The sequence below is a fragment of the Miscanthus floridulus genome, chromosome 14 (assembly GCF_019320115.1).
Source record: "Miscanthus floridulus cultivar M001 chromosome 14, ASM1932011v1, whole genome shotgun sequence".
Taxonomy (NCBI): domain Eukaryota; kingdom Viridiplantae; phylum Streptophyta; class Magnoliopsida; order Poales; family Poaceae; genus Miscanthus; species Miscanthus floridulus.
The window spans coordinates 38,798,405-38,825,257 of NC_089593.1; the positions used below are offsets into that span (position 1 = coordinate 38,798,405).

General features: G+C 45.5%; 2 protein-coding genes and 1 non-coding gene across 5 annotated transcripts; 2 read left to right on the forward strand and 1 right to left on the reverse strand.

Moving 5' to 3' along the window:
- Window positions 1-5,008: 5,008 nt before the first annotated feature.
- Window positions 5,009-11,223, forward strand: LOC136504217 (coatomer subunit delta-2-like). 3 transcript variants are annotated; one of them, XM_066499063.1, is made up of 12 exons: window positions 5,009-5,191; window positions 6,211-6,271; window positions 6,460-6,499; window positions 6,806-7,029; window positions 7,429-7,671; window positions 8,105-8,270; window positions 9,023-9,324; window positions 9,689-9,875; window positions 9,952-10,105; window positions 10,568-10,630; window positions 10,720-10,816; window positions 10,910-11,223. In XM_066499063.1, the coding sequence occupies exons 2-12, from the start codon at window positions 6,269-6,271 to the stop codon at window positions 10,997-10,999; spliced, it is 1,569 nt and encodes a 522-aa protein (XP_066355160.1). In that variant the 5' UTR covers window positions 5,009-5,191; window positions 6,211-6,268; the 3' UTR covers window positions 11,000-11,223. The 3 variants fall into 3 exon arrangements, with proteins under 3 accessions (XP_066355160.1, XP_066355162.1, XP_066355161.1); XM_066499065.1 differs by having other exon boundaries at window positions 5,010-5,191; window positions 6,211-6,258; XM_066499064.1 differs by lacking the exon at window positions 6,460-6,499 and having other exon boundaries at window positions 5,010-5,191.
- Window positions 11,224-18,451: 7,228 nt separating this feature from the next.
- LOC136503374 (uncharacterized) lies at window positions 18,452-25,134 on the reverse strand. The gene is made up of 3 exons (XM_066498469.1): window positions 24,891-25,134; window positions 22,903-22,927; window positions 18,452-20,219 (listed from the first exon to the last, which is right to left on the reverse strand). The coding sequence occupies exons 1-3, from the start codon at window positions 25,132-25,134 to the stop codon at window positions 18,452-18,454; spliced, it is 2,037 nt and encodes a 678-aa protein (XP_066354566.1).
- LOC136506300 (small nucleolar RNA Z247) lies at window positions 20,965-21,104 on the forward strand. The gene has a single exon (XR_010771515.1). It is a non-coding gene; the product is annotated as a small nucleolar RNA Z247 (small nucleolar RNA).
- Window positions 25,135-26,853: the final 1,719 nt, after the last annotated feature.

Sequence of the window (26,853 nt, forward strand, 5' to 3'; positions counted from 1 at the left end):
GATCAATCAAAACCCCATACTCCCACCCCACATCATCAGAATTTCTCTTAAGGGCAGGGGCACGAGCTGGCTCTGGCTGGTCCACGGATGCACGAGTCGATTCGATAGATGACATCCTGCAAATGGCATGTCATCGACCTTTCAATCAGAGCATAACAGAGCAAGATTGATGCAATTCATGGTGCTAATTCGAAGTAAATGGAATCAGAGCAAGATTGAATCATAATAGAGCAAGATTGATGCATAATAGAGCATAACAGAGCATAACTGAGCATAACAGAGAAGATTGATGCATAACAGGGAATCAGAGTAAGATTGAATCAGAGCATAAGCATAACAGAGCAAGATTGAGAGCAAGATTGAAGTACTTAATCGAGCTAATCATGAACAACAAGTAAATGGAAGAACGGACAGAGCAGTACCTGGGATTAGGAGGCAATTCGGTCGGAGGAGGCGTCAAGGCTGGAGCTGCTGCTGCTCGGAGGCGGCGTCAAGGCTGGAGCTATTGCTGCTCTAAGGAGGCGTCACGGCTGGAGGAGCTGCTGCTCGGAGGCGGCGTCACACGCGCAGGACGGAGGCGCGACGCGCGCAGGACGGAGCCGCGACGCGCGTAGGACGGAGCTGTGATGCCCGCGCAGCTGGAAGTTAGCCTCGTCGCCGGCGCGCTGGTCGACGCGCGTGCAGAGGAGGGAGCCGCGACGCGAGCGCAGCTGCAGGTCGGCCTCGTCGCCGGCGCGCTGGGACGCGCGTGCGCGAGAGCTGGCGGCGGCGTGCGTACGAGCTGAGCAGAACGGGGAAATTTCCTCTCAACCCTAGCCTCCGGTACTTGTACCCGGCCCAAAACTTGTTGAGGAGCCCGCCAAGGCGCCAACTCTTCCCGCCTGCTGCTCCCGCCCCGTTCCCTCTTCCCGCCTCCCGCCCGGTTCCCTTCCCGCCTCCCGCCTGCTGCTCCCGCGCATCTATTTGGGCCGCGGCCATCACCTAAACGCCCGTTTATTCCTGTTCCAGGCGTCCATTCCTGTTTCCCTGTCGTCCCATTTAGCCCGTCTTCAACGTTTATTCCCGTTTTTACCGTCTAAACGGGAAAGCCGTTTAACTGTCCGCCCAGGCCCTAAACTTCACGACACCCTGTTGTTTACCGTCTAAACGCGTTTAGACGGCCGTTTAAAACCGTTTAGGAAAACATGGAATATGCTAAGTCAACACATCTCATTGAATGCTTCAAAGATACACCAAAGCTTCACTAATTTCTTAATCATGCATAAAGCAACATTTGATTAAACCCTAATTAATAATAGGTTTGAATAGCAACATCTATTTTTATAGCATAGAAAAATCTTAGAAAATTACCATAGCACAGTACTACCCTAAGTAGTCTACCATCAAATTTTTATGGCATTTGGATAAGTGAAATAGCCTACACAAAAATGACAAGCTTGGACCTAAATATGAGCATGAAAATACATTGTATTATGAAAAGTGTCAAACAACAGATTTAGTATTTTTCCTAGGTTCTAAACAGTAAATAATCACTGTACAAAAATTATCACATGCATGTTTTATACAAATTTTGCTCTCTAGCAAAAATAACAAAAATCAGCCATTAAAGGCACTTGAACTACACCTCATAATTTTTCTACAGGACATGCATGACATATATTTTTCCTAGAAAGTACATTACACAAGAAGAGTAACAAACTTGGAATCATATTTTTCTGATCTTTCTATGATTTATTATGCCTTTCTCAAGAAAACAGCAATTTTAATGATTAAATAAAACTCCACAGAAAAGTGTCACCAAACTGACATGCAATATTTTTAAACCCTAGATCTAGTCATGAGGACCACAACAAAATTTATTTCACCATTTTTGGAGCAAAAATGAGTACACAAACATTTTCCAAAGTATTTCTCTTCCCAAATAATAAAAGAAAAACCAAAAATATCTTTCCTATTACTACTGGACCGGCCCACGAGAACGACTGGCCCACGGTCGCTTTTGGCCTGAGTAACCGAGCAAAGGGAAAGGAGCGACGGCCCGGCTCGGGGCTCCGACCCAAGGCCGACCTGGCCTAGCAAAGGGCCGAGGGGTGACGGCCACGCCACGCCGGCGTTCTAGGCGCCATGGCAGCGCGGCAGCTGCCAGCGGGCTGATGGCCGTTGCCAGCCACGACCGGGCAAGAAGGAGTGCGCACTGGGTCCGCGAGAAGATGGCGAACACGAGAAGGTGACTCAAGGGGATAGAGAAGGAACGGGGAAACCCTTTCCACGGCGAGGTCAAGTGCGGCGGCGCCATGACCGACGGCGGTGAAACCGCTCAAGGTGGCTTTACCTTGCTCAAATGGTGACCCTGCAGCGAGCACCGGGTGTCGGAGAGTGAGGCGGAGTTTGTGTGCGTGCGATTGTGGGTGACGGTGGACCACCGGCAGCCAATTTCACCGGCAGAGCTACGATGGCGAGGGCGGCGCGAGCAGAGCTCGGTGCGGGGCGAGGGAGAGATGCAGCGCGGGAGAGGAAAAATGGGGAATGCTGGGAGAAGCGGAGCTGCTGTGGCTTGAAAAAGGGCGAGGCGCGTGCTCGCGGGGGCCACGGGACGCCACACGGCCGGCGTCGCCGGCATGCGCTCGCCACGCGGCGCGTCATGCCTGACGCAGTCGGACGAGGAGAAGACAGCGCGCGGGCGTGGGCACGGTGAGGAGCGCTGGGCCGGCTTCGGCTGATGGTCCAGAAGTGAGGCGGCGGCCCGTTAAATGATATAAGCATTTTCCAATTCCATTTTCAATGAATTTTCAAATATCAGTTTTCAAGTACCATTTTGAGCAAGAAAATGACTTCTTTTGAAAATGGCCCAAAAATAAAAGTTGCTTAGAATTTAATCCTCTACAACTTTACTTTAGGGACCAACTAAAAATTTTGCATAGATTTTGAATTGGGAAGTAAAAGCTAAATAGGGAGGATTTTTGACCATTTTCAATAATAATTTCAAAAGCATATTTTGTCAAAAGTTTGAATACAAACTTTGCTCCAAAAATTATGCTAAATAATTCTAGATGATTTACAATTATAGCCAAACATGTTTTATTAGCCTAGCAAGCATAATTAGGGCAAAAATAACTCTAAACAAGTGTATGCAACATTCATGTTTCACGAGCATGTTTCATATGTTTCAAAGCATTGTTTCAGTTATTATTTACATGATTAGGCTTGTATGATTATGATGCTTGATGATGCATAATATGCATGATTTGCAGTGCCTAAATGCTTGCATAACACCGGGGTGTTATAGTGCTTCTTGGCAGGCCTCAAGTGAGGAGGTGAGTTACTCCGCTTTGATGTGTGCATATGACATCATTTAGAAAATCATAGGACTCAACGGAGACTTAGTAATACCAGAGTCCATCATATCAATAGATTTCTGGTGGTTCACACAAGGCCCTAAGGTCCCGGTAGCTCGAGAGTACAAATTGCACTCATTCACTGCCATATCACTAGTTTAATCCAGGTTAATATGACTCTTAATCCTTCTCACAAAGTGCTAATATCACTTGGTTGAACAACTTTGGATGGCTTGGAGGTCGTCACTACTGTCTACACCTTTGTTTGGTCTCTAGCCTCCCCAAACCATAAGAGTTAATGATCATATTGTGTAGTTAGGTGATTTTAGTGGCCACAATTTATATCAATATCTATATCTTTATATCTTACATTCATAAATCCCACTAGCACGCCTATCTCTCCATACATGCTATCCGCATTGGAAGCCTACTAGCATGTGCAATTATAATAGTTATATCTTCATTTAAGCTATCAACATTAGTGAACCATAGCATCCACTAACATACACTTAGTTGTTCACATCTATGTGCCACACTATCCACTAGTATTCATTTACGATAGTTTATCCTTTCATATAAGTAAATATAAGTACTCTAATTTTATTTCAAATCATACATAGCAACACACGAGATATCCTTCTAGTTTTCTAAAAGTATGATGGCAAAATTGGAAGTACTCATTCCTTTCCAAGTTATATTCACTTAAACTTTGTGTAAAGTCAAACTTCTTTAACTCAAACTAATTTTATAGAAAAATGAATCAACATAGACAAAATCAAATTAGTTTCATAAAATTCTCCACGAGATATGTTCTAGATTTGGATAATGCATTTATTTGAATTTATTGATGTTGATACATTTTTTTAGAAAATTAGCCAAATTTGGAAAAAATTGAATTAGAAAAAAAAACAAATTAAGTTTTTCTTTTTATCCCTTTTTAAGAAACTAGCAAACATACGTGTGCATTGCAATGTGAGGTACATTTTGTTCCGTGGTGCTCGTGACATGATAATAAGCTAGCTATTTAGTTGAATTTAACTGGGTTTATCTCAACCTTAAATAAAATAAATTATAAGTTTTAAATGCTAGTGTAATAAATGATGAATCTCGTATATGAAATTGGCTCATCTAAATAGGTGCTATTGTATGCACCTGTCCTGAGTTCAAGAAAGCTAATAAGCTAGTCACATGCTGACATACCGCAGCGAGAACGGGCTCAAACGACCAGCCGTCATATGAGTGGTGCAATCCCAAGAAAAATGAAATCTCGGTTTCAAGAAGCCAAATAATCTTAAATTTAGCTAGATTCAAATAATATCAACATTTATATCTTTAAATAGATTTATTATAGAACATATTATTATATTATTTAATGGTATTCATTATATATCATAGATATTAGTAATTTTTTATTTTATATATGGTTAAACTTTACATTATTTGACTTTGAGGCTTTTTTTTCTGGGAGGGAGGATGTAGATGCACACAAAACCTATGTTGAGCTTCTGAGCTAGTTTTATTTTTTTTAATAGAGAAAGCTGCTGAGTGTTTTTTTTTTTTTTTTAGGGGAAGCTGCTGAGTTGGCTAGAGTTAGAAGAAGACGACCAGAAAGCGCAAAGGCGACGGCGACCCAGGCCCAACTGCCCAAGTGCGGAGGTGCCCATCCATCCATCGGTCTAGCCCACCGCCACAGGGCACAGAGGCAAATAAAAATTCCCTATTCCAACACACAGATCTCGCACCCCGGCAGTGGCGACGAATCTCGCGGGGGCGGAGGCGCGACAGAGGCGGTGCCGACTCCGACGAACTCGTAGCCACCGGTGGAGACGCACCACCGGCGCACGCACTCCTCCAACGTACGTTCTTGCCCTCGGTCTCCCTTCCCTCTCCCCTTCACCATTTTCTTGCTCGATTTCGATCACCAACAGTCCAGCCGCTTGGAGCACTGGTTTGTAGTTCCATTTAGCTTATCTGAGATGATTCGCCAAGTCTCCGCCGGGCCCTTTGCCGGCGACGAGCATAAAACTGGCAAGGCCGCCCCTTAGCTTCCCGTACGGCCATGCGCAACCGAGCACGCCAATTCTGGCCAGATCCAGGCGTCCTTTCGCCGCTCTGTTATGCCAAATCCTTCTTCTTTTTTTTTTTTCATTCATGGCGACCACCACACGTCACGGTTAGCTTTGCTCCTCTAGATCCGGCCGCCTCTGCCAATTTTCTTCTCGGTGTACTCTCCTAGATCCGGGATGCCTTTGTCAGTTCTCCTGTAGGTTCAGGTGCAATGCGCGTCCATACGCTTTTCCGGCCCATTTACAATGTGCTACCCTGAATCTGAATGATGTCAAGGGTTGTGTTGTTTTGGATGACTCCTTTTTTGATCTTTCTTTACTTTCATTGACCTCGAACGATGTGATGCCTGTAGTATACTGGTAATCACATCACCTTTGCACCAGTGGTATGCGGTAGATATATGTCCCTGATAATGTGTTAATAACACAGTTGAACGGAATACGATGCAACAAATGGCTGTTTGAGCACCTTGATCTGTTTGCATATACGTGTTGTTGGGTAACTAAATTAAAAACCATTATGGTCCTCTTCTAATCGTTCCCTGCATCATGTGATACAGCTGATTGATACCCTGTTTAGTGTTGATTTATGTGCAAAACTTTAAGTGGCATATTTAATTTGAGATCGCATCACAGGGGCAAATCAGTTGCCTTGTTCATGTCTTTGATAGCTACTGTTGATTGCTGAAATAAATTACTTTAAGTGACTGCAATTACCCCTTCATTTTTCCCAGTTCTGACAGTCATTAGTCATGTTGTATTCTCGTTGTGATTACTTTGCTGATTGTGTAATTGTTTTCATGTGACAGGTTCATAGTTTAACGGCTTGGTTTGAATAATTGTAGTCATCAACAAAGGTGATAAAAAATGGTATGGCTAGTTGGTTTCATTGTCTTTTTACTTTTAATCCTCTTGCTAGTCGCTAGGTAGTGCTAATAAACTTATTTAATCTTCTGATTTCAAGGAATCTTTATACATTTATTCCCTTGCTATCATTGAGTTACTGTATATTGTTTCTGATAGGTCTGATTTTTTTTTTATCGTTTGTGTACCCCTAGGTGGTTCTTGCAGCTTCAATTGTTTCAAAGTCGGGAAAAGGTGTGGTGCTTCAGTTAATTAGATCCTTCATTATTGCCGATTCGCAAAGGAATTGATTTTATAACTTATTTATCTGCTATAATAACTCTAGTCACCATCTATTATAATACTCTATAACAAATTTGGTGCAATATCTGGTATCATGTTGCTAACTACTTGGTTCTTTTCTTATATGACAAGTCTCTGGATTCACATAATATGAAACTACTATGTGTTTAAGTTTATCTAGCTTTCCCCCTAATTATCCTTTTAAAGAAGTGAACGGACTTGGCTGAGGGCTGTTCTTTTTTCTGTTTTCAATTGCAGCACTTGTTTCAAGACAGTTTGTTGACATGTCTCGCATAAGAATTGAAGGATTACTTGCTGCGTTCCCGAAACTGGTTGGAACTGGGAAACAACACACTTATGTTGAAACTGAAAATGTGCGTTATGTTTATCAACCTATTGAAGGTTTATATCTTCTACTCATCACAAACAAGCAGAGCAATATTCTTGAAGATCTGGACACTTTGAGGCTCCTCTCGAAGCTTGTATCCTACTGACATATATTAATCTTCTCACTCATTGGAATTTACCTTATTTATATAATCCTATTTAATCTATGAATCAAAAATAGAACCTAGGGGTTGGGGGTTGGGAAAAGGTTTGTCTTGATCTTTTCCTTGATAATGATAAGTACAAGATAACTGTACTGTCTATTCTTGTGGAGAAAATTGAACTTTTAGGTTTACATTACATCCAAGCTAATCTAGATTCTTACATATTACTGAGGGGGTAAACATACAATGTAGCAACCACTTTAAACACTGATGCTATCTATGCAAAACCTTTACCAATATGAATCTCATTTTTTAGTGCTGTGTATATATGAACTCTTTTACTATTCTGTGGTGTGTTCTTTCACAACTGTCTCCTTAACATTTGAAAAGGTGCCTGAATACTCCCCTTCCCTGGATGAGGAGGGTATTTGTAAAACAGCATTTGAGATTATATTTGCTTTCGATGAAGCCATCTCTCTTGGGAACAAGGAAAATGTAACAGTGCAACAAGTCAAACAATATTGTGAGATGGAGAGCCATGAAGAGAAGGCACACAAGCTGATGATGCAAACCAAAATCAATGAAACCAAGGATCTCATGAAGAAGAGGGCTAATGAGCTTGACAAAATGAAGGTCTGACTATTTTTTACCAGATTTAAAATACATCAAAATTCGGTTTAATTTAGGGTTATGGGTATTTATCTGTCAATTTAGTCTTATTTGGCTATGCTTCAAGCAATGCCACAGTAAAGTTAAAGCATCCAATTATAATATATTTTGGCAATATATGTTTCTCATAAAATAATTTTTTACTTCTGCAAAAGCATAAAGAAAAGATGAATTGCTGACCCCTTCAGATATGATTAGTAGAATGAAAATTTCATCAGATGAGAGCGAAACACAAGCTATTTAGAGAAAAAAAAAAATAGTTAGGTTCCATCACCAAGATGTATAAATTGAAATCTCATGTCAGGCTATTTTGGGTATGAATTACTGCAATCATGTTTTTTGGCTTTAATTCATTATTGTCTAAGGTTGTATATTTTTTGGGTGGTGTTCATTGCAGATGGAAAGAGGCAAACTTGACAAAGGAGGATACTCATCAATATCTGGTCCACGCGTGATTGAAAAAACTTTCAGTGACATGGGCATCAGTGGTTCTGGATTTGGTAGTGGTTCTGGATTAGGTGGACTGAGCACTGACATGGACTCATTTGCCAGCAAGCCCAAAGGTAAGGAGGCTCCTCTTGCATTTCTTGATAAATTATTTATTTTAGAAAAACCAAACTTATTGCATCAGTGATCAGTTTATGTTGATGATTTAAATTTGTTCTTTCTTTTGGTATTTGCATTTACATTTTTTTTTTGTTTTTTGGTCAACCATGAATTTTTTATTGCATGGAAATGTATTGAGATATTTTATTATTTCCAGTTCTTGTATAACTGGATGTTTGAATCATGTATAGTACATATATTACACCTTAATTTTTTATTATAACTCTGCAGTCACATCATATCTTGGGAGCATGCAGCCTCTCAGATTGTTAGGCTTATCAATCCGTTGAACTTTGTAACTCGGACTTAGTTTACAAAACAAGTTGATGAGGAGTTATTGTTTAAATAGCAAATGAACTTATGTACCACTGCACTTTGTCTCTTTCATGATACATTTATAATCTTTTTGTGCTAAACTATTTAATTTAATCATATAGTGGGTACGAGTTAGATTCAAGTTAGCTAAACAAAAACTGGAGGATCATATAGTAAATACAAATAAGTCTTCTGTTGTCGTGTTCCATTGTTGGTTAGTGATAGCTCAATCTTGTCTTTATTTTGTTCATTATGTAATTAAGTTCTACTCAGATCTTTCATGACTTGTATTTGGGCAACAGGACTACATTACCTTATTTCCAGTCAATGCTAGAGACAGTACAGGGCTAGCATATGACCCATTTGATTCTAACTGCAAGCAATATTTCTACAGGTCGTCCATCTACAGCAGCTACTGCACCTGGTAAAGGTTTCGGTATGAAATTAGGCAAGACACAGAAGACGAATCAATTCCTCGAATCTTTGAAAGCTGAAGGAGAAGTCATTTTGGAGGATGTACAACCAAGTGCAGTTTCTACAAGATCTGCTCTTCCACCAAGTGACCCTGTCACAGTGACTATAGAAGAGAAGCTCAATGTTGTTGTTAAAAGAGATGGTGGTATTAATAACTTTGATGTTCAAGGAACACTTGCTCTTCAGGTTCTTAATGATACTGATGGGTTCATCCAATTGCAGGTAACGCCCTTTCCTAAATTCTAGCATTTTACATTTGTACTTCCCCTTTACATTTGTGAATGGAAAGCTTTAACTGTAGAAAGTTCATAATAGTATAAAACTTGATTTTATTTTATTTTATTTTCTTCGTCACGTGAACCTGGTAAGAACATTACCTTCTGTTGTGGTCACCTTCCAACTAAAATAATTCCTCTACTGCTCTTTTTCCCCATGGAAAGACCATTATTTTATATTAGTATGACATTCACCTTCATTAAGCTTATGCTATTTTTTAATTGCCGATAATCAAATTCATTGCACAGCAGTATATCATCGTATGAATTAGTTTATGAGCTGATTTCTCTAATAATATGGTTTGTTGTAGATTGAAAGCCAAGATATTCCTGGTCTTAGCTTCAAAACACACCCAAATATCAACAAGGATTTGTTTAACGGTCAGCAAATTTTGGGAGCAAAAGATCCAAACAGGCCCTTTCCGAGTGGTCAAAATGAAACTCCTCTGGTGAAATGGAGAATCCAGGGGATGGATGAGTCATCTTTACCTCTGTCAGGTGGAAATCTCTTTGTTTTCTTCTGTCTAACAGTTTACCAATTTGGACTTTTGGTAACATGCTATTTCTGATGCAGTCAATTGCTGGCCGTCGGTGTCTGGAAATGAAACCTATGTGAACATTGAATATGAAGCTTCTGAGATGTTTGATCTGCACAATGTTGTCATATCTATACCTCTGCCAGCACTTCGGGAGCCTCCAAGTGTCAGACAGATAGATGGAGAGTGGAAGTAAAATTTTCTTTCCTCTTCAATTTATTCATGCTTATGTTTTACTGAAGTATATCACATAAACTTTGTGACTAGTGCATGACCTTATGCCACTTTGTTGCTGTCCTTTTTTTATGTGAGTCATTTTTGTTGTTAATGCTAACAAGTCAAATTTGTTGTTAATGTTAACAAGTCAAATGTGATATCCCCAAGACTTCTGCTGTTATAACTGGTATATCAAACTGTTACAGTGGACTTTGTGTATATAACTTGACTGCTGTATCCTAGTAGATGGTAGTACACCAGGTCTGAGTACGCTGTGCAATATAGATCTGAATAAGCTCTGCACTGTAGATCTGAATAAGCTATGTTACTGCATTACTTCATTTCTTCGTGGCATTACACAATACCTTCTTTGTTTTATAGAATTGAGCACTTCAGCTTGTGCTTGTTGTCTTAATTTTTTTTTCCTTGTGCAATTAGGTTGGACTCAAGAAACTCTGTGTTGGAATGGTCTATTCTCCTTATTGACCAGTCGAATCGCAGGTCTGAAATATTTGAATATTTAGCTTGTGATTATCATCCAATTTTGTAGATTGACTGCTTGTAACTATTCCCTTCTGTACCGTTTGCAGTGGTTCCATGGAATTTGTTGTTCCCCCAGCTGACCCATCATCATTTTTCCCCATCTCTGTTGGATTTTCTGCATCGGGTACTTTCAGTGATCTGAAGGTTGGTTCCCACATAATGGTCTAATGAGCCCCACCTATGCTTGCTGTATCCCTATTCATTCCTTGTTAATTTTGTCTACCTGTAACTTTTCAGGTCACTGGAATCATTCCTCTGAAGGAAGGCAACCCTCCGAAGTTTTCTCAGCAGGCTCGTTTGCTCACTGCTAACTATCAAGTTGTTTAATGCTTTGTACTTCTGTCTGAGTGTTGATCCACTTAAATACTTCCAATAGCAGATATTTGTGATGACATGTTATTGCCATGGACTTTTGCAAGCCATGGCACGGAAGATAATTTTGCGTTTGGAAAATCTTTACTATGTGCTTCTTATTGTTAGCATGTTGACAAATGTTGTTCTGATGTATTGCTACCAAAGAAATAAGTCATGTTCTTGCATTTCGTTTGCCAGGATTTTGTACCCGTCCGTTACTCCTTTCCCCCTCTTTAGAATCTTGTCAGGACAGCGTTATTGCCTTGGCTCTGCAGGTGTAGAGAAAATTCCTTGTATGTCGATGTAATCTATATATTCTATACGCATCCGTTTCCCTTCTCATGCCATCGATAAATATAACTTCACGATTGGTGGTTTTAGTTTTTTTTCCTCCCGTCTGCCATTTAAGTGGGTGCCGTTACTTCACCGTTATTGTATGCTCTCTTTGCTGTCCTCGCGTTTGAAGAGATGAGGGGTGGAATCGGGCTTGTTTGGTATAGCTCAACTTTACCAGTGAAGTGTTTTTTTTAGCTTTAGTTTCATAAAGCAGCTTCATCAGTAAAACTAAAGCTATTTTCAGAAAAAAATTGGTAAAACAGTTTTTAGGGAAAATTACAGAGAGAATGCTGGAAGAAGTATTTTCAGCTTCACCTCGTTTTTTGTGCTGTGAGAAGGGCTGGAAGATGGGGCACACCTGTTTAGGGAAAATAATAGGTCAGAGGAAGAAGCTTTTTTTATCTTAACCTGTTTAGTAAGCTGAAAAACAGTTTTGTAAAGCTGGGGCAAAAGGTCCTACCAAATAGGCCCTAGGTGTGCAGTCTGTCAACGGTTCGACGAAGATGGGGCACACCTTTTTTTTTTCTTCTCAAATGTAAGCTAGTCGAGAACGTATGGTGTCAGCTGGAGATGACTCGAGAAAGATATCTTGTTGGCTCAACTGTCTGCCCCAGGTGTCGTCGCAGCAGTCATGGCAATGAAGGAGCTGGAACTGAAGTGCTGCCTAGTTCTATGGTTATGCTGGGCTGAGAGAAATCGCGTTAGGGAAGGGGAGCACTGCCGAGGCCCGGCTTGGATCATTCATGGTGTGCAGGTGCGCTTGGCAGAGAACGGCAGGGGGAGAGAGCCGGGACCGGCGCTGGTTTGCAGAGAACGCATAGTCGCATATAGATTGCCCTGTTCACCATGACTGAAAATATTGTTGACTGATTTGTTATGAGAGAAAAATACGGTTTGTTGGTTGAAAAAGTACGACTTATAAGCAAGCAAACAGGGTGGTTAGGAGAAACCAACCGGAGATCATGTGAAGGTGAATTGTGATGCGGCTTTTGATCCCGGCACTTGGAACGGAAGATGGGGCTGTATACTCCGAGATCCGGACGGTGATGTGGTTGCGGCTTGTCAAGGAAGAATTGACGTCCTGTTTACTTAGAACTTATCAGCCACAACAAAACAGCTTGAACCGGCTCATCAGCCGCAAAAATCATCAACCGAACAGCTCGTGAAGCGCTACTGAACCGCTGCAAGGCGAGCTTATTGCTTGTATTCAAGGCGTTCAAGCGGCGATTGACGCGGGAGTGGGACATGTGGTCGTTGAATTGGATGCCGTGGCGGTCGTCCAAGCGGTATACTCGAACGATTACGATCTCAGTGTTGTTACTCGTCTTGTTGAGGAGCTTCGCAGTTTGCTGTCCATGAACTCATCTTGTTACGGAGCTTCGCAGCAGTCCATGAACTTCATTTCCTAGGTTGTCCACAGAGACCACGCTCTTGTAATCCAGTAGCTCACGAATTGGCTTCTTTAGGCTCCGTTCGTTTCTCACGGAACCGCTGTTTGGAACCGTTCCTGGTCGGATTGTTTGCAATATTTACGTAAGCTATCAGCAGCCGGAACGATTCCCGGGCCGATCCTTGCCTAAACGAACAGGCCCTTAGGCCCCGTTCGTTTCATAGGGAATGGCTATCAGGAAAAAATCCGGCCGGGATCGGTAGTCAATTTATACAGGCTTTTATTACCTGGAATGATTCCTAGCCACGTTCACCTCTAACCGAACGGGCCCTTAGAGAGTTTGTGTGATCCGGCTGAGGAACCAATGTTGGTGTCCATCTCGGCGTGATTGCTGATGATTCAACACCGTATCAGAAATGGAAATTGTGATTCCCTCTAAGGGGCCGTTCCCGGCGTGGAATGGCCAGGAATCAATCCGACGCTATGTAATTTATCGAAGGAACAGTGCGGCCGGGATTCAATCTCACGTAACCGAACGAGGCCTAAAGAAACACGCGCTCGTGTGCCTGAACAGACGGATTCACAATATAAATAGCCAGACCTCGTGCACGGGTACGGCCGTGGCCTAGAGTAGATGAATTAGAGGTTAGGGCCCGTTTGAAACGAAGGAATTCAAAATGTAGGAATAGGAAAAAACATAGAAATAAGGTATGATGAAAAGTGAAAAATTACAGGATTTCAAAACACAGGAACAAAAAATTTAGACTGTTTGGAACACGGGAATTTATAACATAGGAATTGTAACATGTTAAGCAAATATGGGTATTAATTACTATATCTAAAGGTTTAAAAAACAATCAGTGTCTAATAAAACAACCCCATCGCCTGCTGTTCCCCTTGCCCACCTCCATTTTCTCTCTGGCACGCACTGACACGCGCATGTGTCTTGGGCTTCCGCGAAAACTTCAAGTCGGAGTGAATGTTTTTGCTTCCTGTGTTTTGTGGAGGAATGCTACCCTTTCCATAGGAACGGCAAGCTCTCTTCCTGTGATCCAAACGACAGTGATGTCATCAAACTATAGGAATCTAGTTCCTTTGAAATTCCTTTGAGGATCCTCCGTTCCAAACGGGGCCTTAGAGCATTTCCAATGCATATTTTTTACAAGAAATTTCAAGAGCAAATTTCAATACCTAACCCTCAAGGCCTCGATGCCTAGTTTCTTATAGCAACTTATATAGACATATCCAGTGCAGAGAGCTCCCGCTCTGTGCGAGGTTTGAGGAAGGGTGTCAGTGGCAAGCTTTACCCTCACCTGTGCAATGCGAGAAGACCACGACTCGAACCCGGGAGAATAACATTTAATGAGAAGTTAATGAGAAGATACATATATTAAAAATTGAGAACAATCAGTTATTGCAAGCATCCATGTAGGACCCTTCTATGCCCCTGCACTGTTGCCCGCGCTCCAGATGTCGTCCGTCGCCATCCTCGACACCGGGCTCCCTCCGCCACGGCCCCCCATGCCGTCCATCCGCCGCACACCCCCGTGGCCCCTGCTCTGTGTTCTCTGTTTCTGTTCTTCCATTTGTAAATTTATAAGTTTGTGTACAATTTGATGACATTTATGAACAATTTGATATATATTTCTTGGGTATTTGGAATCCATAGATTTTTTTTTGAAAATTTGACATATATTTGTCCATGACTTGTGTTATCCTCAAATTACATCAATCTGTCCAATAAATTACACTGAATAAATTATTGTAAATATAGTAATAAAACGGTGTAAATATAGCTAAAAGATGGTGTAAGTGTATGAAAAAAATTCAGTTGTTGAGAGGGGCTAAATCAACCTATTGTTGACTAGACAGATCCATAAATTTATTCTCTGCAGAGATGCGGCATCTGTACAGTTCCATTTGACAGCTATAACGGAGGTAGCAAAAAAATAAATAAATTGACAAGGGCCGCGGTACCTCGTGAGTCCACGAGTCCGCTCCCAACCCTAGCGACCCGACCCCTGGCGGGGCCCTCCCGCCGCCGCCGGTGGCGGCGCCGGCACCCATCCCTCCCTCCTTCCCCTCCCCTCCCCGCATTCTCCGCCCCTTCCTCTCCCAGCTGCGCGTGGGGGCTTGCGCTGGCGCGCCCGCTGCGTGGCTGTCCGCCCGACCTCTAGCGGCTGCCCCGTTAGCGCCGCCGGCTGCGCTGGCCAGTTCGGCCGCCGCGGCCGCCCAGCCGTGCTTGGAGGTCATCCCATCCCTGCCTCCTGGCGGCCTCGACGAAGTGACAGCCGGTGACGGCCCCGATTCCGAACGGATCTCCGGCAAGATGCACCTCGCTGAGCTCGACCTCGACCCCCACCCATCGCGCGGCCAGGCATCGACGACGGAGGCGGCCATGCGCGGTCGGGTGGCCGGGTCTCCAGCGCGCGCCCTGGAACACGCGGAGGCCGCTGGGCCGGGAGCCGGCGCCTCGGTCGCTCGCGGGGAGGCAAGGAAGGGACAGCTGGACATGATCGCGAGCGGCGTGTACCGGCTCACATGCGGCTTGGTCCGTGCTGCGGCGCTCTCCAGCGCATCTCCACTCCGTGGCGTGGGGTCCTGTCGCAGGGGTCGCCATGGGGCGCCAATGGGCACGCCCCCCTCGCACTGCATCTTCGGCAAACCAGCGGCCCCCTACCAGCTATCCAGCGGACCTACACAGAAAGTGCTTCAACTGTTGCACAGGACGGCAACCTGCAAGCTACCTCCATGCTGCCTTCGATGCAAGGGGTTCCGACACATCCCGCAGGAGTGCAAGCGGCGTTGGACGAGGCTTCCTAGCTCTGGCACATCTGATGCCATGGAAGGCCGGTCACGGCAACCTGACCGAGAGCGTACCTCATGCACCCGGCCGCCTAGTCGGCACTCTACCTCGGGTCGCTGTGACCCCTCGCACACTTTGGGCGACACGCTGAGCTCGACTGGAGCTGTGTCGGGTGCGGTTACGTGTGACGGTGGTGGGCGCCGATGTCGAAGACGTCGGAGGCGTCGACAACGTCTGAAGGGGGAAGACACCGCTGCGGCAAAGGTCTCTAGTGTCGCCACCTGTGATGGTCATGGCGGGCTGACCAGCGAGACGCGCCATATTTGGGGCCTCTCTGACCTTGACCCGTTGTTGCTCTCACCATGCCCGGACGCGATGCTCGCCACACACGAAGTCTCAGAGGACCCAATGCTGGAGGAGGTTGCAGCCTCGTTCGTGGCCACTAGTGCGTGCACCTACGCCACTTCAACGATGGTCTCTTACCCCGCTCAGCTGGCAACGGACTTGGTTCCACCGTCACTTGAGCATGGTCAGTCTCAAGTCACGCCACCACAAGCGGCGCAGACCACCACCTCAGGAGCTGACGCGCCTACGGAGGATGAGGTGGGCGGTCCGCCTAGCTTCTGTCCGACCGAGCCCACAGTGGATGCAGACATGTTCAGTACGCCGCCTCGGGAGGACCACTCGGTCGACGTCAGCGACAGCTCCGCCGCACGCTGCCTCAAGAGCTTTCACTTGGCGCATGCTTAAGAAGGTCGACTCTCCGCTTATTCGTGAGCCTCCCAAGCAGGCTCCTGCTAAGCCGGTGCTGTTGTGGCGGAGCAGGCGGTTCGCGGCCCAGGGCCTCTCTCGAGTACCTGCTTTCAAGCGAGGTGAGGTGTTGATCATGCAGTGTATGGGCTACACCAAGGGTCCATCAGCGCCATCCGCATCGGAGCTGGAGGCTTTTGACAAGATCTTCGACGGCAATCTGACTACGTCCATCGTCGAAGCACTGGACGCGCTCTTCTCGGACAATGGAAAGGGATCGTCTAGGTAGTCGCAAAGGCGCAAGGCCACCTCCTAGGTCGCACCGCTGTGTCGGTTTTGGTTGTTTTATATTTATGTAATATCAAAATTAGAGGTCTTTCGCTAGGATGGTCCAACTACGGCTATTTTAGGTCGACCAACGTCGGCGCTCGATAGAAGCGTGTTATCTGTATATTTAAACTATTCTACTTAATACAATGATACGTAAATCTTTTGCGTATTCGAGAAAAAATACAAGGGCCGTGGGATGGATCCTCCTGCCCTGCATCACACCTAGCAGCAATCAGCTAGGTTGTGGGCATCGTGAGAGGGTAGAGGCGAGGAAATAGAGTTTGTTGAGAGTCGAGAGATCAGCCATGTAGATGAAAACCCAGGCGTGTGATCGATTGGTTGGAAACCGATTGAGACCAAAACAACAACCATGGTCTTTCACTTTCTATAATTCTCTTTCTTCAGTAAATAAATCTCCTTGACTTCCACCAAAAAACCAGGGTCTACATTCAAATCCATTTACACAGCAGGCGAAATCAATTGATCTTCCTTTTATGTGTTGCACGGATACTTGAGGTCGGGTGTCCTCCTATCCCGTATCGGATATGTATTATTTAACCCTAGCAATTTTGAGTATGCGGGCCGACACTCTTATCTACAGCTTGGATACGGCCCAGACAGCCAACAAGCGGCAGCCGGCACGTTTTAACCTTGCTCACCCCTGATACCATTTTTACTATAGTGGTTTGCATGTGCATGCAGGGAAGGGATGCAGAAGAGACGCTTGTACGCCACTAGCCTCGCGATGATGTGGGTGTACCAGAGGCTAGTAAAGTCGTGAAGCGCGGGAGAGGTCTCCTGTTTAGGCAGGGAAGGAGCCAGGATTTTACCATAGGGGGGGGGGGGGGGGCGTTTTGGTATACCAATGATAACCACATATGATAAAATATGATGCACATATATGTATATTGAGTTAGCAAGAGTATAAATAATAACCAATTCAATACTTGTAATTAAGGGGTTAACCGTATATGTATATTGAGTTAGCAAGAATATAATTAAGAGTACAAATAATAACCAAATCAACATAAATCACATAATTATCAATAAAGACTAACACAAAGAAGAGATGATTGAGTTAGCAAGAGTATAATTAAGAGTATAAATAATAACCAAATCAACATAAATCACATAATTATCAATAAAAACTAACACAAAGAAGAGATGATAAATAAATACAACACGGATTAGTAATTTTTATTAGCTAATTAAGGGGTTATATAGTGGGCTACTAGGGAGGTTGGGGGGGGGGGGGGGGGGGTGTGGCCCCCCTGGCCCCCCCCTTCCCTGTCCCCGTATTTAGGGCCTATATATATATGGAACATGGAAAATATTCTTTGTTTTTTATGTTTTTTCTGAAATTGAATTGATTCTTATGAAATTCTTGCACGAATCCTATAAAATTCGGAAAGAAAGCATATGAACACATGCGCACAGTTGGTTCTCAAAACCTGAGTATTGCGTCACTGGGGTAATCACACGGCATTTCATTGAGCAGGAAGCGAGCACACACATGAAGCTTTTATTACAGCGTTGCAAAGCAAGAACAGCTGCAAGTGCAACGACCATACAGAAGTACAGTGGCAACTGGCAACACGAAAACTAACAAACCAAACCAAACCAAAAGAGAAAGTAAGAAGGCAAGCACAACAAGCCAAACCAGGATGCTCTCGTCGAATTAACTTCATATATTTCTTCTCAGACATTATTGTCATCCCCAGAGCAGCAGGAGCATAAGCAGCAGCTACAACTGCTTCTTTCCTCCTGAATTTCTGGTCCATGAATATGCTCGGCCGAGTTCTCAGATCCAGCTTTACGACGACGACGGAGCACCTTGGTTCCTGAAATCCGATCTCTGCTGCCTCTCTGCCACGCTCTCCAGGCCCATGTACCACAGGAGGAGCCAGACGTAGGAGAGGTACTCCCCGCCCATGCCTAGGCTCTTGGCGTGCAGGTACCCCCTGCACCTGCTCAAGGAGAAGCAGAGCATCTCCACCCACACACCTTGCATCACCTTCCACCTCCTGTCACCATCCATGGCTAGAAGCTGACTTGCAAGATTGGATGCGCGGAGAACGAATGCTTTTGTCGTTGCAGTAGCACCAGCACCTTGCATGGCTTGAGCCCTCGTGTGTATCTCCTCTGCCAGGTCTCCTTCTTCACCAGGCGGTAGCATGTCATCCTTGAACATGTTCTGAAGCTCCTCGCATGCCTCGGAGAGGATAGTCACTCTGGTGCCCGCCATTAGCATTTCCGGATTGGTCACCAATAGGTACACCAGGTAGTCGGAGATCTCTCTGCAGCGAGTGGCGGCATCGCGATGACGACCAGCTGCTGCTGCTTCATCACCGGAGGAGGCACCCTGGTCATGGACCTGGACCTGGACCTGCTGGTAGTAGCATACTATGTCGGTGGCGATGTGCCAGACCAGGATGCTCTCGTCGAAGGGTACCTCCAAGGTGCTACACAGCTCGTCGTTGCACCCCTCCTGCTGGATGGTCAGCTGGCCTCTGCGATCGTTGAATGCCCAGTAGGTGGAGACGCCTTGTATGTAGTCCTTCCACCCATCTTTGACCTGCTGAATGACAAGCTCTGTGATGGGGAAGGACGACGAGCAGTGGTCCACGTACCAGTGCTGGTCCACGTAGTCCTTGCATCCACAGAACCCCGCCAGCTTGAGCAGCTTGCTGGGATTTCTGCCACGACGTCGACCGAAGGATGCTATGAGGTTGTACTGGGCAACCCTGTTGGTCCATGTGAAGAAGTCATACTTGTTGCTGAAAAGGGCGTGCACCTCCAGAGCGGCGGCGCCCCACAGCAAGGCGTACGTCACCTTGACATCGCTGCCGTCGTAGCCTTGTTTAGGGCTCTGGTGGAAGAGCGCGACGGCGGAGATCGTCAGGCACACCGCTAACACCCTGTTGAGGTAGGCATAAGCAGTTATGAGACCCATTCTGGGGCTCTTTGCCCAGAGGAAACTGAGAAGCATGCTGTGCTTGGTGTAGAGACGGACGAAGGCGCCGCAGAGCCCAGACTGCAGCAGGCCGTCTGCGGCGTTGTTGTAAAAAACCAAGAACATATGCAGGACTTTGAGACGGTGGCATAAGGTGGATGCAAGGTCTACGAATAGCCAGTGCGGGATAACCCGGAGTTGCTTGGTCGCGGCTTCTATCAACTCGACGACGGTATCGCCGACCTCTACGGTCGCGAAATAAACCTTGTCTTCACCTACGTAGTCTTCAAGAGATATCTTGCTTTCAACATCAATTGCTACGTTGTCGTACTTGAAGGGAGATGAAGATACCAGGGTGTAAATGCTAGCGCTTTTGAGAGCCATTGGCTTCTCGGCGCATTTGAGGGTCGCGGCAATGAAGAGAAGAACGGCCGCTGTCAGAAGCTTGCTCTCGCCCGACCAAGACTGGTGAAACACATAGATGGCTCCCGTCACCTTGTAAATCACGGTCATGATGTGCCGCCTCCACAGCTCGTTGTCCTCGATGTTGTAGGCGGTGATGGAGTCCGGGCCGGCAAGGTGGAGGAGCAGGACAGGCGCCCAGAAGATTTGGAGGCCGCCGTTCTTCCTGTTAAACATAGAAGGCTATATCTATACATAGTAGGGGAATCCTCTATTCTTGGAGCTGTGTCTCCTGACTTGCCGTGCACCAATAGTCACGCATGTAACATTCCATGTATTCATCTTCTATATATATGAGAGCACATGACCCGTAGAGGTCATCCAGCGCCACATAATTCAACATGGTAACAGAGCCAAGGATTTTTCGTTGAAGAATGTCGACCACATCTTCTTCTTCCTCCTCCTCCTCCTCCACCATCTCCAACACGACCTCATCTACCATGGCGACAGCCTTTGCGCCCATTCCTCTCCACCACGCCGTTACAATTCGTCTCACCAAGACTAATTTCATCATATGGCGCGCCCAGCTCCTCCCCTATCTGCGGAGTACGAAGCTTATGGGCTATCTTGATGGATCCATCACTGCACCCGCCATGTTCGTCGCCTCTTCGACTGCTGCCGGTGCTGTCTAGGTCCCCAACCCGGCTTATGCCCGGTGGTATGATCAGGATCAACAGGTCCTTAGTGGCCTTCTCTCCTCCATCTCTGAGGACGTCCTCCAAGATGTGGTTGATGCTACCACATCCAAGGAGGCATGGGACACGCTGCAGCGGATGTTCTCCTCTGCCACTCGCGCCCGCACCGTTCAAATCCGTGTGGAGCTTGCCACGACCAAGAAGCGAGACCTCTCTGCTGCAGATTATTTTCGCAAGATCAAAGGGCTGGCCTCCGAGCTGGCCGCCGCCGGTTCTGCCCTACGCGACGATGAGGTGATCGCGTATCTCCTCACCGGTCTCGGCCCTGATTATGACCCCTTCGTCACCTCGATGACAACCAAGAGTGAACCCCTCACGCTTGATGATATGTTTGCACATCTGATGGCGTTTGAAGCCCATCAACTGCAACATTAGGCCGAACTGCAGCTGCATCATGGATCCTCGGCCAATTATGCTGGTCGTGGTGGCCAGCAGAGGAACCGCGGGCGCGGGGATCGCGGTCGTGGTCATCCTGCGTATACCCGGGGTGGTGCGCCCCCTCGTCCTTCTGATGGCCGTGGCGGTCGCCGCGGTAATTCTTCTCGTCCTCCATGCCAAATATGCGGCAAGACGGGTCATACCACAGTCAAGTGTTGGTATAGGATGGACGAGTCCTATCAAGATGAGCCTCCCTCTGCAGCTATGGCGACTACCTCCTCCTACAAGATTGATCCCAATTGGTACAGTGACACGGGCGCCACTGACCATATCACAAGTGATCTCGACCGTCTTGCTGTTCGTGAACGCTATCATGGAGGCGAACAAGTCCAAGTCGGCAACGCACAGGTTTTCAGATTCTGCATGTTGGTCATTCTTCAATTAATACTGCTGCTCGTCCTCTTGCATTGCGCAATATTTTGCATGTGCCTGATATTTCTAAACATCTCCTTTCCGTTCATAATTTTTCTCGTGATAATAATGTGAATTCCATCCATGGCATTTTTCTATTAAGGATCGCACGTCGAGGAGAAGCCTTCTGGAAGGGCGGTGTGAGTCTGGCCTCTACCCTATCAAGCCGTCTGATGTCGTTGCTCTCAAGCACGCCTTAGTGAGCAGCTCTACTAGTCACGCCCAATGGCACGCACGGCTTGGCCATCCTTCATCCCAAGTAGTTCAGTCAATTTTGCGTCTCAATAATATTCCGTGTGCTAGAGAGTCACCTTTGCCAGTTTGTAATGCATGTCAGTTAGCCAAGAGTCATCAATTGCCCTACACTAGTTTTATTCATCGGCCTTCGTCACCTTTGGAACTAATTTTCTCAGATGTATGGAGCCCTGCACCTCAATCCGTTGGGGGTTTTAAATATTATATCAGCTTCATCGATGATTTCAGTAAATTTTCTTGGATCTATTTGATGCATGATCGTACAGACGCCCCTCGTATATTTTTGCGGTTCCAGGCGCATGTTGAGCGCCTCCTGGATACTAAAATTAAGTGTGTCCAATCCGATTGGGGTGGGGAATACCAGAAAATTCATAACACATTTTTTCGTTCTCTTGGCATCGCTCATCGTGTTTCGTGTCCTCACATACATCAACAAAATGGGTCTGCTGAACGCAAGCACCGTCATATTGTTGAAACTGGCCTTGCTCTTCTAGCTCATGCTGCCATGCCTCTTAAATTCTGGGATGAAGCGTTTCTTACAGCCACATACCTCATCAATCGCCTTCCTACTCGTGTCATTGACAACAAATGTCCTTTGGAACGTCTCTTTCATACACCACCCAATTATTCACTACTAAAAGTTTTTGGGTGTGCCTGTTGGCCCCATCTTCGTCCCTATAACAAACAAAAGCTCTCTTTTCGATCCAAGGAATGTGTTTTCCTAGGCTACAGTTCTTTGCATAAGGGGTACAAGTGCCCTTGACACTGATTCCGGCCGTGTCTATATTTCTAGAGACGTTATTTTTGATGAACGTGTTTTTCCTTTCACTATGACTCCCCCCAACACTTCCCAAACCTTGCAACCACAGCCTTCCATTCCTGATTTGCGCACCTTGCATGTGGGTAACAGCAGTACTAATTTGGATTGTGATCATATGCATGCATCTGTGTCTGCTAATTTTTTGGATGCAGAAAATCAGGCACCTCCATCCCCAGTAATGCTGCCGCTGTCCACTGCATCATTGTCGCGTGAGTCGGCCTCGGGAGCACCTGCCATACCTGCTGACTTGGGTGCCTCGCTCGGCGATCATGCGCCCGCGTCGCTCGGGCCCTCGGCTGCTGATCAACCAGGACTTAATGCCGTGGATTTTTCTGCTCCCTCTGGTACTGCTGCCCAATCAAGTGCCGTGGCTGATGCACCTCCCGTTCATCCGTACGGTACACGACTACGGCATAATATCAGGTGCCCCAAAGTACGTACCGATGGAACGGTCACATTCTGTGGTTCGGTCTTCTGCCCCTGAACCTACTTCTCATGTTGCTGCTATGGAGCATCCTCTTTGGCGTCAGGCTATGGATGACGAATTTCAGGCACTTCTCAAAAATAAAACATGGCACTTAGTCCCTCCTCGTGCTGGTCTTAATGTTATTGATTGCAAATGGGTTTTCAAACTCAAGCAAAAGCCAGATGGATCTATTGATCGCTACAAAGCACGTCTGGTTGCCAAAGGTTTCAAACAGCAGTATGGGGTTGATTATGATGATACCTTCAGTCCAGTTGTTAAGCCTACTACTATTCGCCTCTTATTGTTGCTTGCTGTTTCTCGTGGTTGGCCTATTCGGCAGATTGATATTCAGAATGCTTTTCTCCATGGTCTTCTTCACGAGGATGTTTATATGAAACAACCCCCTGGATTTGTTGATTCTCAACATCCTGATTATCTTTGCAAGCTGGACAAATCTCTTTATGGCCTCAAACAAGCACCACATGCCTGGTTTTCTCGCCTTAGCTCCAAACTCTTGCAGCTGGGATTTACAGCCTCAAAGGCCGATGTTTCTCTTTTCATCTTTAACAAGGCGGGCATTCAAATGTATATTCTCATCTATGTTGATGATATTATTATAGTCAGCTCATCTTCTATGGCTACTAAGCGACTCCTTACACAGCTCCAGGCTGATTTTGCAGTCAAAGATCTTGGCACCCTCAGTTATTTTCTTGGGATTGAAGTACGCCATACTCCTCATGGGATTGTTCTGACACAGCGCAAGTACATACAAGATTTACTGTCCCGCACTAATATGCTCACCTCCAAAGGCGTGTCCACTCCTAGGGATCCCAGTGAGAAGCTGCTGCTAGACAGTGGTGACAAACTCTCGCCTGAGGAAACTACACGATATCGGAGTGTTGTTGGTGCTCTCCAATACCTATCCCTGACACGACCTGATATTTCTTTCTGTGTCAACAGAGTTTGCCAATTTTTATCAGCCCCAACTACTGTACATTGGGCGACGGTCAAACGGATTCTTCGGTATCTTCATGACACTACTGACATGGGATTATGCTTCACCAAGTCGGGCTCTTCATTGCTTAGTGCCTTCTCGGATGCTGATTGGGCCGGGAATCCTGATGATCGTCGCAGCACTGGTGGCTATGCCATCTTTTTCGGTGGCAATCTTATCTCCTGGAGTTCACGCAAACAACCAACGGTCTCCCGCTCTAGTACGGAGGCTGAATACAAGGCGGTTGCTGATGCTACTGCAGAATTAATCTGGATTCAAGTGCTACTGCGAGAGCTTGGGATTTCACAGGCACGAGCACCCAGTTTATGGTGTGACAATATTTGTGCCACTTATTTGTCCGCCAATCCAATCTTTCATCGCCGGACGAAGCACGTTGAGGTTGATTATCACTTTGTTCGTGAACGCGTATCAACTCGCCAGCTTGATGTGCGATTCATATCTTCTAAAGACCAGCTTGCAGATATTATGACAAAGCCATTACCGGCCTCTTCTTTCAGTCTTTTTCGGCGCAATCTGAACTTAGTGTTACATCGTCCAGATTGAGGGGGGGGGGGTGTTAAACATAGAAGGCTATATCTATACATAGTAGGGGAATCCTCTATTCTTGGAGCTGTGTCTCCTGACTTGCCGTGCACCAATAGTCACGCATGTAACATTCCATGTATTCATCTTCTATATATATGAGAGCACATGACCCGTAGAGGTCATCCAGCGCCACATAATTCAACACTTCCCACTGAGGTCGTCGTCCCCGCCTGTCGTCTTCTTCTGCCGAGTGAGGAGGGCGGTGGCAAGGGCGGATATCGCCACAGCATCGCTGCCAAGGAAAGCTAGCCAGATGAAGAATCTCAAGGACGATGGGATGGAACGCCTACGGTGGATTGCAGCGAACGCAAGGAAGTACTGCAGCAAGAGGCTGCCGAGGACGAGGAGGCGGAGCTGCCACTCTTCCCACCACAGCGCAACACTTGAGAAGGCCATCATTCACCCCTCCAGTGCAAGCTAGGTTCGTGGTCGTGGCTCTCAAGTCTCAACCTGCTAGCTCTTCCTTGTGGTCTCAGTACATCTCACACGGCATATGGATGGATGTACACTGGCGGGTTATTGTATATGTAACCATCGTGGATGGATACTTAATTTATCTTAATGTGTAGTGGAGACATGAAAGTGGTGCACATGATGGTAGTGGTTACGTAAATTCCGTAGAGGCGGTATGCGAAAGGGCTCCGGTGAAGACCTGCGCCTGATTGGCTCGCATCGATCGGCTCTGCTCAATCGCTCGGGCATTGTGAATTCCCACATAAGATATGTTTCCCACATAAGATATGTGTTGACGGTAATTATCATTCATCATAAATTATCAACATAACTTAAATAAGGGCATGAAAATGACCACTACATAGATTTAGGGGTTTAAACTGATAAATTCCACGAGTTTTGGTGAATCTGTGTTTTCAGTAGGGTTTATTCAGAAATCCGTCAAGATGGACCCAATCGTCAGAATTAAACGCAATTATCCGCGACGGGAATAGCAGTAGAAGGTTCCAGAGATCACCAGAAGCCATCCCCCCGAAGTAGACTGTGGGACCTGCAGGCCGGTCGGCCCCTTGGCCCCACATGTCAGCCCTAACTTCAAACGTCGGTTCTCCACCGCATTCTAGATTGCATCTACGCCCTTCTTTCAAGTTGGTTTGATCCATGGGTCCAGAATTAATGCTCCGGACTATATATACCAGCCCCTACCCCCTCCCTGAGGCATTCAATCATAAATCAAGATCAGATCAGAAATTAGGGTTTGCAAAGAGAGGAGAATAGAGCTCCAATTCCTCAAAGTTCTATTATAGGCTAGCTAGCAAGATTAAAATAGAGTTGGGCTATTGCTCAGGATTCCGGATTCGCCATCTAGAGGCTGGTAAAGCCATTGTATCTCTATATATTTATGACTTTGTGCTACTTTAATACTATGTTTCTATTTATTATGTTTCTAGTTTGCTTTAGTAGTATTCTTGATATAGTCATGGTTGATGATGAATTTATGCATATGTTCACAAAGCACTTAGCTCAGTACTCGAGTGAGTTAAGTGGTCGACATTATGTAAGCGTGGTGCTTAAATATTGTTTACCTGTGGATGCACTCTGCACTCCAGGCCATGTGGTAGATCGCGAGTGTCACTGTCGTTGAGTCCTTTGTAGTCCACTCCCCGTTTGTAGAACCAGTAGAACCTGGTTGCGAAGGGAGTCAAGCTCTGTTCTTGATCTTTCTTAGTAATGTTCCTTATGCATAGATATAAAGTTAGTTATGCTATAGATGAGAGTGTGCATACTAGAGTGTTTAAAAGACTTAGTAAACAAGGAATGACTTGGAAATCTTTTCTCTTAATTAATCTCCTGCCTAACCATACTATATTTATGAGTATCTATTCCTATCTCTGAATTACTATCAATGCCTTACACTAATCATTTATTTATCATTTGGCTTACCCCTGTTAAAGGACGAGAGTTGATGATTTTATCACAAGTATTCATATTTGTCAATATCTCTAGCCACCCTATCGCTCCTTCCTGTGAAAAAATATAAATAATGATACCTGGTATACTCCCAAGTAAAATGCTACAGTGTCATATTATCTGTGCGCTCACTGACAGACCATACGAACTCTTAACTCCAACACTCACTGACAAGGTCGTCTTCGTTGCTTG